Below are 14,472 nucleotides of genomic sequence, written 5' to 3' on the forward strand. Positions count from 1 at the left end.
TCCCGAGGCGGATCTCGCGGCGTAATCGGTTGGTCCACGGAGAAGCAGGACGGAGCCAGGTATGACACATGGGCCCACCGTCTCTCCTTGTGCCCGTGTCATCGTCCTCGTACTCCCACCCCGTGTGGCCGTAGCGCGGGGAGGCGCCAGTCTCACGTGGCGACACGTGGTGGCCCATCGGATCATGGTTGGACGGCCGCGATCGGGTGGTGCTTAACCGCTTAACCCTACACTTTCTTTTTTTTTTTTTCAGACGAGGCAGGTGATCTTCCCTCGTCGCCCTCGCGCACTCTCTGTTTGTACTTTTCTTGCTGCTGTTAACCCGCACCTAAAATTACTTATCTTAGCGAAAAGCGGAATTCGTACCAGAAGCATTCGGTATCAAGAAGTTACGGGGAGAGTGGCAGCTCAGGAAAGAATCGCTGAAAAGTACCACAAGTGTATTTTGGCTCTGTTTTTGTTTTTCTTCACTTTTGCTGGGCGATGGGGTCACTAGCACGCAAGACTTTCGTGAGCTGAGGAGAGAACCCTTCCAGGTAAGCCAGCACGCAGTCCATGCACCATGTCATGGTTCACGCCATAGCCGTCCCATCCCCGGCTAGAATTTCCCCCCGCCTTTGGAGTTTGGACCGACTGGCCTCCCACTGGCACCCAAAAGGTGACGGCCATCCACCCAAAACTCGCTGCACTACACGATCTTATCCTTCTCACGGTTTCTCTTCCAGTGGCAAACCGGTTAAGTTGCAGGATAAGCGACGTGACGGTAAATCCGGCGATGGTAACCGCCCGCAGTGGCTGCGGCTCTCTTGACTGTTCCGCGCACCGCGCGGCAGGCAATGCGAATGGGTAAAATTGGCTACGTAGTAGCGTGTTCCTTGGGTGGTCTGGCTTACGCACCGGCGTAGCTTCACCACCGTCCGTTCTGCACTTGCATTCGCATGCATGGTGCGGTGTTGTTCGTGTGCGCCTTGAGAAAGTTCAGAACTTCAGATACCTGTATCACGCTTAGCCGGTATATGGAGAGTCCTGACGCAGATTTTTAATTTGGTTTTTGGGCAAGAACGAGATCGAAAAGAGTATCTAAAGCAGTAGATCGAGCTGTGCACGCTCCCGTGAGTTGGATGAGTACGTACGAGTGTAATCGTTTACTTCTCCGGTATCCTTGTCTTCTGGAAAGGCCGAGGTGTACAATAAATACCCACAGCTAGCTAGCTCGCGAGGCCCTGCCGACGATCGGGCATATGCGTATGATGGACTTTGTTGTACTGCTATATACTCCATCGGCACGGAGGCGTACGCATCAATGGGCTCCTCCACGGATGCATATATACATATCCTGAATTCTTCAAGGTTTGGTTGGTGGAGCTAGTGCCGCCAGACTGTTGAGGGGCTACTGTTTGTAGGACTGAAAGAGCCGCGGCACGTAGGATTCTTGCTTGCTTCTGCAGCCAAGCCGGCCCTCTCCCCAATCTTCATCCTCTAGATCTCAATATCTCGCGATCAAGTGATCAACTGGAGCGAGCTTGGATTCGCTCATCAATATCATACCCGGGCAAATTTAAATTTTCAACTTTAAATCTATAGTTGATTTTGAGGATTTATCACCGAAATTTGTTTTTAGCTTCAGCTTCTAGATTGCTATGAACATGGATATAAAAGTTTTATTCACATATTATTTTCCACTTGTAAATATGTTGTTTGGCCTTTTCGTCTAAACCCCTTAAAAATATATACTTAAGAGAATGACATAGTTCTATCTGCTATGTGCAAAAGAGAACACACAAGGATCAAAGGCAAAAGGCACCTTTATGGGGGCTAATTGAGAAACTTGGCTTGTAAGACATTACGTGTATGCCCCGTTTAGGTTGTGTTCTTCTATATAGCATATTCTCATCTTTCTGCTCGGTTTTTACACGCACGTTTTCCAAATTATTAAACAATATGTTTTTTATAAAAAGTATATAAAAATTCATAGTTACTTTTTAAGTAGATTTTTAATTTTATAGTGATAATTCCATTATTTTTACCATTAAATAGATTAAAAACAGATAATCAAGCATCTTTTATCATTCATTAACAAAAAAACATAATTTTAGTGGTATCGAAGCTGCTTAAATAAATATTTGTTATTGCATGTTATCGTTTTTTAACAGTTCCACTGGAAGCTTGAAGCTGAACTTCTGGTTTCTAAAGTCAAATATCAACAAACCGAACATATTAGATGGAGATTTTTAGTGGTGGGAGTTGATAACATATTACTCCTCTCTTCCAAAATAACTACATTATTCATCATCCGACATATATCAATACAAAGCTAAAAGACTAAAATACCCATCATCTTAACTAAAATACCCATCATCTTATCAAATCCAATGCAATTGTCCTCCACTTTATCTAGCTGTAATATATTTATTCTACACTTCACAAACTCTAATGTAATGATTGTTCAAAGATAGATTTATTTTTGAACAAAAAAAGATGGAAAGAACATGATCTATGTTGGGACAGAGGGTGCATGGCAGAGTATAAAAACATCAACAGGGCGATGTCACATCCAACGAATCCATAGGTTGGCAAAACATAGTAGAAAACTAATTAAATAATAATAGTCAGTGGAAACAATGTGGAGGTAGCGTCGTACCCTGTTCTGAGAATTAGTGTTCCTATCCTAAAAAGCGATGCAGGGACATTTTTATAAGACCTCCCATAAGTAATTTGCCACATTTTCTGACCCAATTGACCTTTATACATTGGCTCCTGTTGGATGTTGTTACCTACCCTATCACAAATGAGCCACCACCAACCATAGTTTCCTCATGCATGGGAGCTCTGGTTGCTACCTTTACCTCGGCCATCACCTCCTCTCCGCGAGAGAGGCATAAAGGCTATGGTCATTACTTTCTCAGCTACCGCAAAGATGAGCTCATCTTAGTAGGGGAGTCATGACCTCGTGAGAGCTACATCGGACGTGGATTTGTAGCAATGGTGTAGGAGCTGTCTCATCTTCATTGACATCCATCTTCACACTACCAAGGTGACGAGTAACTCACAATAGGGGATAAATGAGAGTTGTGAGACACTAGATCTACGATGATGGGTATGGGAACTCTAGCGAAGGCACAAAGGCTACAAAGAAGATGAGATGACATGGCTCAAAGGTGGCGAGCACATTGGCATGGAACGGAGTAAGTGACGCACATGGGCAAATAGGGGATGGGTCGTGTTCATCCACACCTAGGAGATGAAATGGAGTTTAAGTAGCTAGAGGATAATTTAGGTATTCTACTAAATCCATTTTTGTCCAATTTTTCTAGATTTAGCTATAGAACGTAATATGAGATATTTTTTGGAGATGTTGTTAAGTCAGGAACCAAAGAACCTGGTCTTAACCTACTACATACATTAGCCTCGATAGTACACATACGGAGTAATGTATCATGGAGAAATAACAATTAAGTGGACACCATCTTCTCTGAAAGGATTATCCTTTTCACGGGTAGCCAAAAAGCTAACCTTCCGCTCAAGCTCGCAATTGATTAATCCGACATCTCATGCTCGCAAGCATATAAACAGTGGATATATTCCAGCGGGGCAAACCTGTAAGTTAGCCAATGCCAGTGATCCCTGTGCTGTTTGTTTTCTAGCTAGTAGGTGGATATTTCCAAAATTTTGGAATATGTCAAGCATATTTGCTCACTTTGCCCATAAAGGCTCAACTGATGCCATGCCGAAAGGAGATAGCTTGTTCTACATTATTGCCACAACGCCACAGAACAGGAAAGCACACAGCAGAGGCATGTAGTAGCATCTATGAGAAGAGTGAAGCAAAAAAAGGATCTGTAAGAGAAGAAAACATAGGGAGAATCAGTTTGTTTTTTTACTTGTCCGTTAGCCATTAGCCCCTTCTTTTAGCCACTCACAAAATAGAAAAAAAGAGGCTCGTGTTTTTGCAGAGGCCAGAACCCACAAGTCGACTAGATTGCCGATCAAGATCAACTGCTGAGAAGCCATGTACGTACCTGTACTTGCTCAACAGGATTACAGATTTGCAGTGTCCGTACTAATTAGCTTAGCATCGACCACTGGCGCAAGCAGTTGAGCTTGAGCATGGCAACTAACGCACGTGCGACTCTGCCCTGGCAAGCCATTGTTGAGGTAGTAGCCACAGGATCTTCACTAAGTTTTCATGTACGAGACTGTACGTGAATGTACACACGTTTCAGGTTGAATTTTGCATCATGCATGTAAGGATCAATTTGCAGGCAAACGAAATTTATTAATGGTCATGGAGGCTTATACCGTGTGTTAATGGTCTTGTGGCCCGGATCGGGTGGCTGCATGTGCGCGCGTTCCGTATGTGTTAGTTTGTGATTAGTTGCTGTACCGCTATTTTTCAGAAAATGGATTAAAACCCATTCTCTCCATTCAAACGGATGTACGCACCCAAAGTTGCTGTACAGCCAATAGATTTCATGGTTCCATTTTTTTACCGTGAGCCCTGGCACATTTGCACAACCCTAATTAGAACATAGAAAATATATTTTTTGAAATAGGGAACGTACATTTTTAACGTAATACTCTATAACAAAATTACCAGATAGAACCTCAGCCCTATTGTCACCTCTATGTATGGTCGGTAATGAGCTAAAAATTGAAAACTGGTAATCACCACCAAATTAACTGAACATGGATCAGAGTTGTGTTCAGGCGTTTACTGACAGAGGATTACCAGACTAACTGAAGGTAAATAGATTGCAGTACAGAACGTAATAGTGCAATTTGTCACATATTGGGCCTTGGCCCAGTGATCTCTTCGCCCGAGTGCACAGAACGAAAGCCCAAGAGGCGCGTCCGTCGTGGCCCAAAAGCCCACAAGGACAGCACTTACCTTCCCTCAGCACGACGCAATTCCCCATCACCTCCGACCCACCCACCCACCCATCCACAGTGCCACCGTCCCGATCTCCGGCCACCGTCATGCCGCCCTCCGGCGCGGGCGCCGCCTTCCTCCTCCGTCCAATACCCGCCACGACCCACCCTCTCATCAGATTATCCGGTGCCGGCGCCGTCGTCGCCGTGAACCACAAGCCCCACCTGTTTTTCCGTCTCCACCAGTCGCGCCGCCGCCTGCCCGTGCCCCGCCTCTCCCTCACCCCGGCCCCCACCAGTAGCAACAATTCTCCGCCCTCGCCTCCGCCTGCGTCACCGGATCCCCCGCCCCCTCCCTTCTCCGGGTGGTCCCCGCCGCGCGCGATCTGGCGGGGGCTCTCGGCGCTGCTTCTCGCGGGGCAGGTCTTCCACCGCGTCCTCACGGGCCGCGTCCACCGCCGGAACCTCCTCGCGCAGCTCCGCCGCGTCGGCCCCGGGAGCGCGGGGGTCTCGCTCCTCACCGCCGCCTTCGTCGGAATGGCCTTCACCATCCAGTTCGTGCGCGAGTTCACCCGCCTCGGCCTTCACCGATCCGTCGGCGGCGTCCTCGCACTCGCGCTCTCCCGCGAGCTCTCCCCCGTCGTCACCGCCGTCGTCGCCGCTGGCCGAGTCGGCTCCGCATTTGCTGCCGAGCTCGGGACCATGCAGGTTTCCGAGCAGACTGACACCCTCCGCGTCCTTGGTGCGCAGCCCGTCGACTACCTCGTGGTTCCTCGTGTCCTCGCTTGTGTGCTTGCCTTGCCCGTGCTAACCCTCATGAGCTTCGCGCTGGGTCTCGCGTCCTCAGCATTTTTAGCTGATTCGATCTTCGGTGTGAGCACCAGCATCATCCTGGAGTCAGCACGAAGGGCGCTGAGGCCATGGGACTTGATCAGCTCCTTGCTAAAGTCTCAAGTGTTTGGAGCCATTATTGCAGTTGTGAGCTGTGCCTGGGGTGTCACAACACATGGAGGAGCCAAGGGTGTTGGCGAGTCCACCACATCCGCAGTGGTCGTTTCTTTAGTTGGGATTTTCGTTGCGGATTTCGCTCTCTCATGCTTGTTCTTCCAGGGTGCTGGTGACTCACTCAAATACGCAATGGGTTGAGGCAGAGACACAGACACAGCAGAGGAACCTTTTGGTTTCATCGCAGCATAGTGTAGTGTACATTGACATGTATGGTGTAGCGGATTCAAACTGGCACAATTTCAGCATCAGCCACTGTCAGGTGAAATGAATATGTTCGTATGGCATCCATTGGAAGTCAATGCTATGCTTTTTGTGTGGAGAAGTGTTGTGCTAAACTTTTGCTCAACTTTTTGCATCTTTTCGTGTATAACATTAATATTACTTGAGAAAAGGAAATAACACTATTGGTGTCCAATTCGGCTTTCTAATGAAATGTAAAAATAAATCTAATGCTCCATTAGTTCATTTTAAGACCAGCTTAAGCTGCACCCTGTAAGATACAGATTGATTGGGGTGGTTTTTAGAGAAAATCACAGAATATTTTTGACCAAGGGAGCACATAGGTTTCATAACCTTGGTTCTATTAAGAATGCAAAGCAGCAGTACTTTTGCCCAACAAATCTGTGAATACACAAATTGGACAATAATGTTTGTTGATGCGAACAGCGGTTTGTCTGACTTTCAGTGTGAGCTGACAAGTGTAACAGAAGTATTAGATACATGAACATGGCAAGCAAGACCATTACTGATAGTAGACCATGAATCTGGGCTCTATATATCATGATATTTCATTATTATGATGACATGCATTCAGGAGCCCTGTTACATGCACAAGATAGGCAGGTCATGTGGAGCATCTGAGGTGAATCCATACCTTATTGACAGTATCTCAATCATGTGTTCCTCTTTTATTATTGCACCTTTGATTTGCACGAGCTTCACTTCATCCCTTGCTGGGTAAAAAAACTTTGTGAAATTTTCTGATATGCTGTTAGCAGATATGAATCTGACTGGATCAATTTGGTATTTTGTTGGGACGGTTAACTTTATGTAAGCTATAATTGTATTTGCATGCCCAACACATTTATCCGTATCTATATTTTGGACCTAGTTAGCTTTATGCATTGAAATAATTGAGGAACACAGTTTCGTTTTCAACATGGGACTATAGTACCTAAATTTGGAAGGAATTTGGAAGGTATGGATACTTGTTCTGGACCTGGTACCGTACATTTAGAGATGCAAAGTACTTTAGATTTGACTTTGAAAAAGCCATTCCATTGTCTATGGATGTGACCGAGTCTTCAGTAATGCCAAGGCCTCAAGTTTTTTGCCATGACCTGATACAACTTGAACTGTGGAAAATAAGAAATCATGTGAATCTGAATGGATAGCGTTTTTATATATCCTAACCTTTTTAGATGTAATATACTATAGATAGTGTTGTTGATAACACCGTACTTCATATAATCATCCAAATGTATTTCCTTACTGATGAGCAATTATTAGTAATATCCTTGTTACGTGAAAACAATTGAAGAGAGATAATTTCTACTAATAGCCTTATGTTGGATGCAGTAGTCACAGCTTGAAGCGGGCAGGACGTAGATGCTACTTTTACACGGCACTGCTGGACGCATTTCCAACCGAGGTTCGTGGCTGGAGTTGGATTTCCATCATGTGTGCCCCAGGCCGAGGGTAGAAGTGGCTGACCCGAGGAACGATGGGATGCCAATCTGCTGCGTGGTGAATTCACTATCAGCGCCACTGTATAGAATTGACCGTGGTTGAATTGTTGGGTTGATCATAATGATCAGGTTCTTCAACATACCTCGTAGATTTTCAATCTAATGTTTGTGAAGCACACACTTCTCAATTTTCTAACCACTGACTTGAGTAATGATTTGGCATTAAAACTGTCATGTTCTCAATTGAATTTTGACTTCTGAATTTGGTGTTTGAACTGGCGAGTTGATGCACCTATGACAGGTGTAGACCATGTTCAGTTTCTGAAAAGCACAGCCAATCCAGAAACTCAAGCACGCAGGAAATGTGTTACTAGTGTTTCTTAATGTTTCAGCTTGTTATCATTACCTGACAGAAGTTTGTTGTGCTACTATATTGATGTGACCTTTTTAGATTAAGTTTGTTGTGGTACTATATTGACGTGACCTTTTTAGATGAAAAAGATTTGTATTGTCGTATGGTAGAAATAGTCAAGAGTCAGACAGCCTTGGTTTTTTCCTCTCTTGCTGTTGCTTGTATTCTCGTCTAGCCGCACTTGCGTCTGCGGGTTCACCTGCTGAAGTGCTCATACTTGTTCCGTTATTATATCATGAAGGTGTTTGAGATAGCTGGGATTGAAGAATTTAAGGATTATTTAATTTTTATAGCCATTTGATTGCGATTGAATAAAATCTTGTTTTAGAAATGTAAGATGATAACTTTTTTTTTTAAAAAAAAACTTTTGTATGAAATAGTAGCTTCAAAAAATGTGTCCGTCAAAAATCGAAAATCGAAAATTTGATTAGAACGAAGTTTTATCTATTATGTGCCACCTCCACAAATACAAGGATCAATTTCTTTTATATGCACTCAAACAAAAATATCCTTATATGTTTGGACATGGAGGTAGTACTTAAGTATAGTCCACGGTGATACATGATAATACACAGCATTTCACTTGGTTGATATGCAATCATGCAACTGTAAAATCCAAGACCTGATGCAATGGAAGTTAAAATTTTTATCCTGGAATGCCCATAGGAATGGACGAAGCTGCTGAACAGGTGCACAATTGTTGTGCGTGTATACATCTCGTCCGCACATAATGGGCTCACGGCTCGCCGGTCAGCCCTAACTAGCTTATTCATTCTTTATTTGCTATAAATTATAACTTTCGTGTAAAAAATGTAATCAAATAATTGTTGTACACCGGTAGAGCACACGCTTCGTCCATTTAGGTCTTGTCACGGCAGCACCCAAGACGTTTAGGATAAGAAGAACTGATGTAACTTTGACGACAGTTCAGGGAACACGCGAGTTGGTCGGTAGTTGTTGTTGAGGCAAACAGCGGTTGCTTTGGCATCCACTACGAGCTGGGAGAAGCAGCAGTAAAAATCAGCGTGTGTGAGATCAATCAATAACCATCCATAGTAGTTTCATTTTTTTTATATTATAAAATTTTCTAAGTTTGTCTATATTAATCCATGTATGAATATATATGTTTTGTATATGTTTTTAGGTTTATCAGCGTACATATAAGTATAAGAGCATTTTTTCTATCCTTGAAGAGGTACAAACCACTATTTTCTATGTAAAATTTGGTATAACAAATTTTATATAGAAAACCGTAGTATATAAGATATCAAGAGGTATCAAATTTTACATAGAAAACAGTGGTACTTTCTGATAACTTATAAAATTGCTCTAAATGTAATAAATAACAGAAAATCTTATAATACGATGGAACGAAAGGGAGTATCTAAAATAAACATTGACAATGAATTAGAGGTAGACGCACTAGCACTGTACCTTATGATCTGGCAGCGTCTCGATCAAATGTTCGACGATTATCCTTACACCTTTGATCTCCACGACCTTTATCTTCACGACGAACCTATCACCCTTCTGGAAATCACCCAGGGCAAATTTTTGTCAGATTTGTGGGGTCACCACAAAAAGGTGAAATCGGTCGAAGTTTGGGACATGTCCAAAAACAAGAAGCTACAAAGAACCAGAAGAAGATTCAGTAGTATCGAATATAATGGAGCATACCCTTAAGGGCGTGTAGAACTTGAGGTTCAGTTCTGAAAGAGCCAGAGCGTTGCCCGTCGACGTCCAGTAGTCGACGCCAATGCCGACATCTTCGAGGAAAATGTCACGGCCTGATCATACATGAACGCAGGCAGGGCTCAGATTATAACTGGCATGAAGGCCTAATTCAGTTACTTGTTGATCGGAGATGCTATGGAGGCTTACCACTGTGGATGTAGCTAGCGTAGATGGCGTTGTTGACGACGCCGTACTCGTCAAGCTCGTCGTCCTGGACCGTCATCTCGACCTCGTAAAACTTGTCCTTCCTGAGAGATTTCACCAACACCACCAAAACAATATTAACATTAGACCTTATACTATAATTGCACATCGCAGGAAATAAATGATTAATGGTATAGATTAGCGAAATGATCTCGGTAGAGGAATCAAGGACCTTAAGCCGTTGCTGGTGTGCTGTTTTGGTGCGTTCTTGGCGGGAGCGTGATCCCGCAGCAGCTGCGTCGGGGCAGCAACGGGGGCATCCTGGAGCAGGCAGGATTTCGCAGCATCGACGACAATGGGAGAGCCATGGGCCGGGCGGCGGGTTGTGGGGTAGGCGTACGCCGTGACCCTGCCGAGCCTCGCCGGCCGGCGGCCGAGTGGCAGCACGCGGTGGCCGGAGCCGGGGCGGGCGACGACGCTGGCACGGGCCGGGAGGCAGTGGCTGCTGCACAGCTGCTGCTGCATTGTGAATTCGAGTATCGCTAGCGCTGCTATGTACTCAAGGCTAGCTTAGCTTCCGATCGCCGTCTGAACTGCGTACGTAGAGCCTGATCAGTGATCACTCTGCAATAATCCACGAGTGCTGATGGAGCGATCGTTGTGATCGATGTGTCCCTCGTTGGCGGTGCATGCATGGCGCTTATATAGGTGATCATTCGGCGGACAGAAAATGGGCATGTGGATAGATATTCAACTCCGCTCACGTAGTTTTGCAACGGACAGTCCAATTCGGTGTGTGAGAGAGCTAAAGCTAGGTGATTGTACCGTTCTTCTACCCGGAAAGTCTGAGTTTGCATGCATATGCGGTTTTGCGTTGAAGACTATTCGGTTGTATGAAGCCAGCAACGCGCGCTGGATTTTACTTTTCGTTTGCTCCTCGGACCAGTCAGGCGCATCACCATCTTTTCACATTTAAGTACGTTTATAAACCAAAATTTAATTTTTCAACTTTATATTTAAAGTTGATTTTGAATTTTTTAACTTTATAGTCTTTACTTTTAAATCGCTAAAAATATGTATATACAATTTTTTTTAACAAATCATTTTTTAAAATATGTCATTTGTGTTTTTCCTACAAAAGTCAAACGATCACCCCCACAGTCAGCATGAGACGATGGCAGGGGAAACTATTTTAATACATGGAGGAGATGTGTGTCCCCTAGTTTATTTAAAAGCCATATAAATACAACATACAAGCATTAATGATTTTCTTTTAAAAAATGATAACACTAATACAACATACAAATACCACTCTTGAAAATCTTACATCCAAACTCAATTCACACATTTAGATATAAAAAAGTCATATCCAGCGTATTAATATTAGTGCTACTATTTACACCCAATTTACCTTTTTTTCCCTGAGCGTGTAGGTCAAATTTAAACGTATTTCTTGTGAAGTGATAAATGTCACTATGATCTACATTATCAAAAAAAATCAGATTTTTTTACAACTATTTACATTGAATTTGGGAGGAAAGAAAAAAGGTAAACAAGCGATATCCCCTTGAGACCTCGAGGGAGTAAAATCTATTCCGATGACGGCAGATGCTGAGCCGAATATGAAGTGTTTCTTTTCCTAGAGGGACGTTTCCACGTTTTATCCATATCACCTAAAAAGTAATAAAGCATTCTAATTAAAAATCGGTAAGATCGATTAATATGTACTGTATATTGTAAGACATAAGTTCCAATTCTCAGCTTACACTATTATAAAAAAATAAATAATAAATATAACTACATATCTAATATAACATTTTTTAATCTATATAGATCAAATTTGTTTTAAATGGTTGTAGAGTGGTATATCGCATATCGGTATAACAATTTTGTTAAATTCTTTTGCTGATCTTTTTTCGGATGACATATAGAAATAAGAGGACGTCCCATGAAAATTCAAGACTTTCCTGATCAGAGCAGCAGTGGCACGTTTCATGACTACCGAGATAGGTCCCGGCTGGGCCGTCGTTTGTGTGGCGCACCCAACAAAGTGACGGCCTACGGCCTTTGGGGTCACGGCCTCGCGGAATGGCCATCGATGTTAGGGCTAATATGATATTATGGTGATAAATGATCATAGTTGGCTAGTTGTTCCATTAAAATACTGTTATTTCTGTAGTGTTTGATTATCAAACTGGGACCATGTCCGTACGATATGTGAATCGTACTTAATTAGGTTGTATTAGTTTGATCTTTTTGGAAATAGTTTGCATAGCCGCAGATTCCAATTAGCAATTGATGAAGAACCTTATCTACTATATTAATAAACTAATAGGAAATATTGCCACCATTGCTCTCAGGTCTAGAAAACCCCACATTAATCAAAAATAAAAAATAGATTTTGATTAGTAAAACAAATTCGGATTAAAAATTTGAAAACAGCTAATATTACATGAAAATTCCATGTAGAAGTACATTTTAGAAACATACAAAATTTTGGTTTAAAATAAGTAATATTAAGAAAAAGAGCCGACGTAGAAATATAATTTAAAAGTATCAAAAATTTAGTTAAAAATAAATATTATGTGGAAAAGAGTTTACATAGGAGCATAGTTCAGGATCCAAGTAGAAATACAAGCTGGGAATAAAAAACTAAAACAAATAAAATGAGAGTCCACGTAGAAATACAATCTAAAAATCTTAAATTTGGATTAAAATTCAAATCACGATAAGAACCCATGTATAAAAGCGATTTAGGAAACTATGAGATTTGCATAAAATAAAAAAATAATTAATGTTTAGGGAAGAGTCCATGTAGAAAGAATTTATAAACATCTAAATTTTGGATTAAAAATAACTAATATGAAGTGAAAAGGTCCACTTAGAACAATAAGTTAGCAGTATCTAAAATTTTTATTAAAAAGTTAATATTATAGAGAAGAAAATTTATGAAGGGGTACACTTTCTAAATACTTTAAATTGAACTATGAATATATAATATTAAGAGAAAAGTTCAAAGAAAAATACAATTAGAAATATCTTAAAATTTGGGATAAACTAATTATTATTGAAAATAGAGTTCAGGTATGAGTGTAGTTTCGAAATATTCTAAATGTGATAACAAACAAGTACTATTGAGATAAGGGTCCATATCTTTACCTATATTAACTGAATCCTGTTCCAGAAACCCCACATTAATCCTATAAGGTAAAAATAGTTTGAAATTCTCATGTTAAAAATAGTTACCCTATATTTCTTTCCCAAGGGACGAACATATAAGCGCAATCATAATAATTCATCTGCACCATACTGAATTACTCCGTCCATTCCTCAACGAAGATTATATTTTGGTACTACCTTCATTTTATATCGTGAGATATTTTAGCTATATTTAAATTCATATATGATTAATATATATTAGTGTTATATATATGTCTAAATTTATTAATATCTATATAAATTTAGATAATACTTAAAAAAACCTTATCATGTGAAACAGTAGTAGAAAGTTAATCCAATACGATGCACGTGTTACATATATCAATCACATATTCTGGTATTTACATATTTTAGTCACAGCACCATTCGTCACAAACTGACAACCATATTATGTTAACTGTCTAGTGACGGTTTAGCAGGTATAATAGCAGGCTATACGTCAGCTATAAAAATATTAAAGAGATAAGAGATGAGAGAGAGCAGTGAACTATTAAATATTAAAGAGATAAGAGACGAGATATAGCAGGCTATACTATTCGAACTATCACATGGGCAAAATTCAAGGAAAAGTGGTGTGTTATTGTAGGTTGACCTAGTATTATATGAATTCAAGCACACAGGAATAGCTTCGCGCGGCAATGTGACTCTTAATTGGTCTAGCGCAGTTATCGCTTTCGTCTGACGCAACCTACGCCCAAATCTGCATTATTCCATTGTTAAAGTGCTTAATCAGTTAATCGGTAGCCAGGTTCTGACAGGAGTAGCATGCACTTTGACAGTAACGGAGAGTTTTCAAAGTCCATTCATATTTTCATGCATGTTATTGTGGATTTCAAAGGAAAATGCCGATATACGCACGTAAGCCATCTTTGTCTCAAAAACGAGCAGAAGCAGTCCCTTCGTTTGCTAACTCTAGCCATTTTTTTCCTCTTCAAAGAAAAGCTCTACCTGTGTTCGCATAGGTGTACACGCAGTGTGTGCGTGCGTCAGAGGCCGTCATGTTGGACCAACCAGCTCCTCCGACCGTCGGATCAGCCGTCCCGACGATCGGTTGATCTGGACCGTTAGATGGAGCTGAACCGACGGCTTGGATAACGTCCACGCGCGAGCCGCGAATGCACCAGCCAGGTTGGTTCCCGTTCCGATGTCAATATGATGGCTGCTCTATAATGCCACATACAAAGGGCTCTAATTGTCGTCTCTATTGCTGTATACTCGCTGACGTGAAAGAGAAACGATAGGAGAGAAAAAATTGGTTATTTTGCATAGAGTCAACAAAACATCGACTCTTGGCACATACAACAAGGAGATAACCATAAAATCTACTTGGTACGTGTACTGACTCTAATTAGAGAGGCTGACCAGATGGAATACAAACGAGGAATTAATTAGTCTAAA

The 14,472-nt window shown here is 41.8% G+C and overlaps 2 protein-coding genes across 2 annotated transcripts; one reads left to right on the forward strand and one right to left on the reverse strand.

Moving 5' to 3' along the window:
- The first annotated feature begins 4,915 nt into the window (after nt 1-4,915).
- LOC102704240 (protein TRIGALACTOSYLDIACYLGLYCEROL 1, chloroplastic) lies at nt 4,916-6,305 on the forward strand. Its single transcript, XM_006653593.3, has one exon. It carries the CDS (start codon nt 4,978-4,980, stop codon nt 6,013-6,015), a length of 1,038 nt encoding a protein of 345 aa, XP_006653656.3. The 5' UTR covers nt 4,916-4,977; the 3' UTR covers nt 6,016-6,305.
- Nucleotides 6,306-8,867: 2,562 nt separating this feature from the next.
- Nucleotides 8,868-10,380, reverse strand: LOC107304030 (acyl-acyl carrier protein thioesterase ATL4, chloroplastic-like). Its single transcript, XM_015836050.2, has 5 exons — nt 10,088-10,380; nt 9,859-9,959; nt 9,655-9,764; nt 9,412-9,507; nt 8,868-8,975 (listed from the first exon to the last, which is right to left on the reverse strand). Exons 1-5 carry the CDS (start codon nt 10,378-10,380, stop codon nt 8,868-8,870), a joined length of 708 nt encoding a protein of 235 aa, XP_015691536.2.
- Between the last annotated feature and the right edge of the window lie 4,092 nt (nt 10,381-14,472).

Source organism: Oryza brachyantha, chromosome 4 (assembly GCF_000231095.2).
Source record: "Oryza brachyantha chromosome 4, ObraRS2, whole genome shotgun sequence".
NCBI lineage: Eukaryota > Viridiplantae > Streptophyta > Magnoliopsida > Poales > Poaceae > Oryza > Oryza brachyantha.

What these genes read in the sequence shown, in the direction of transcription:
- LOC107304030 (XM_015836050.2), bottom strand. Translation starts at nt 10,380, where the DNA reads ATGCAGCAGCAGCTGTGCAGCAGCCACTGCCTCCCGGCCCGTGCCAGC. An exon ending in CACACCAGCAACGGCTTAAG is followed by an intron (nt 9,960 to 10,087) that starts GTCCTTGATTCC and finishes GAAATCTCTCAG; the next exon opens with GAAGGACAAGTTTTACGAGG. An exon ending in AGTTCTACACGCCCTTAAGG is followed by an intron (nt 9,508 to 9,654) that starts GTATGCTCCATT and finishes GGTGATTTCCAG; the next exon opens with AAGGGTGATAGGTTCGTCGT.
- LOC102704240 (XM_006653593.3), top strand. Translation starts at nt 4,978, where the DNA reads ATGCCGCCCTCCGGCGCGGGCGCCGCCTTCCTCCTCCGTCCAATACCC.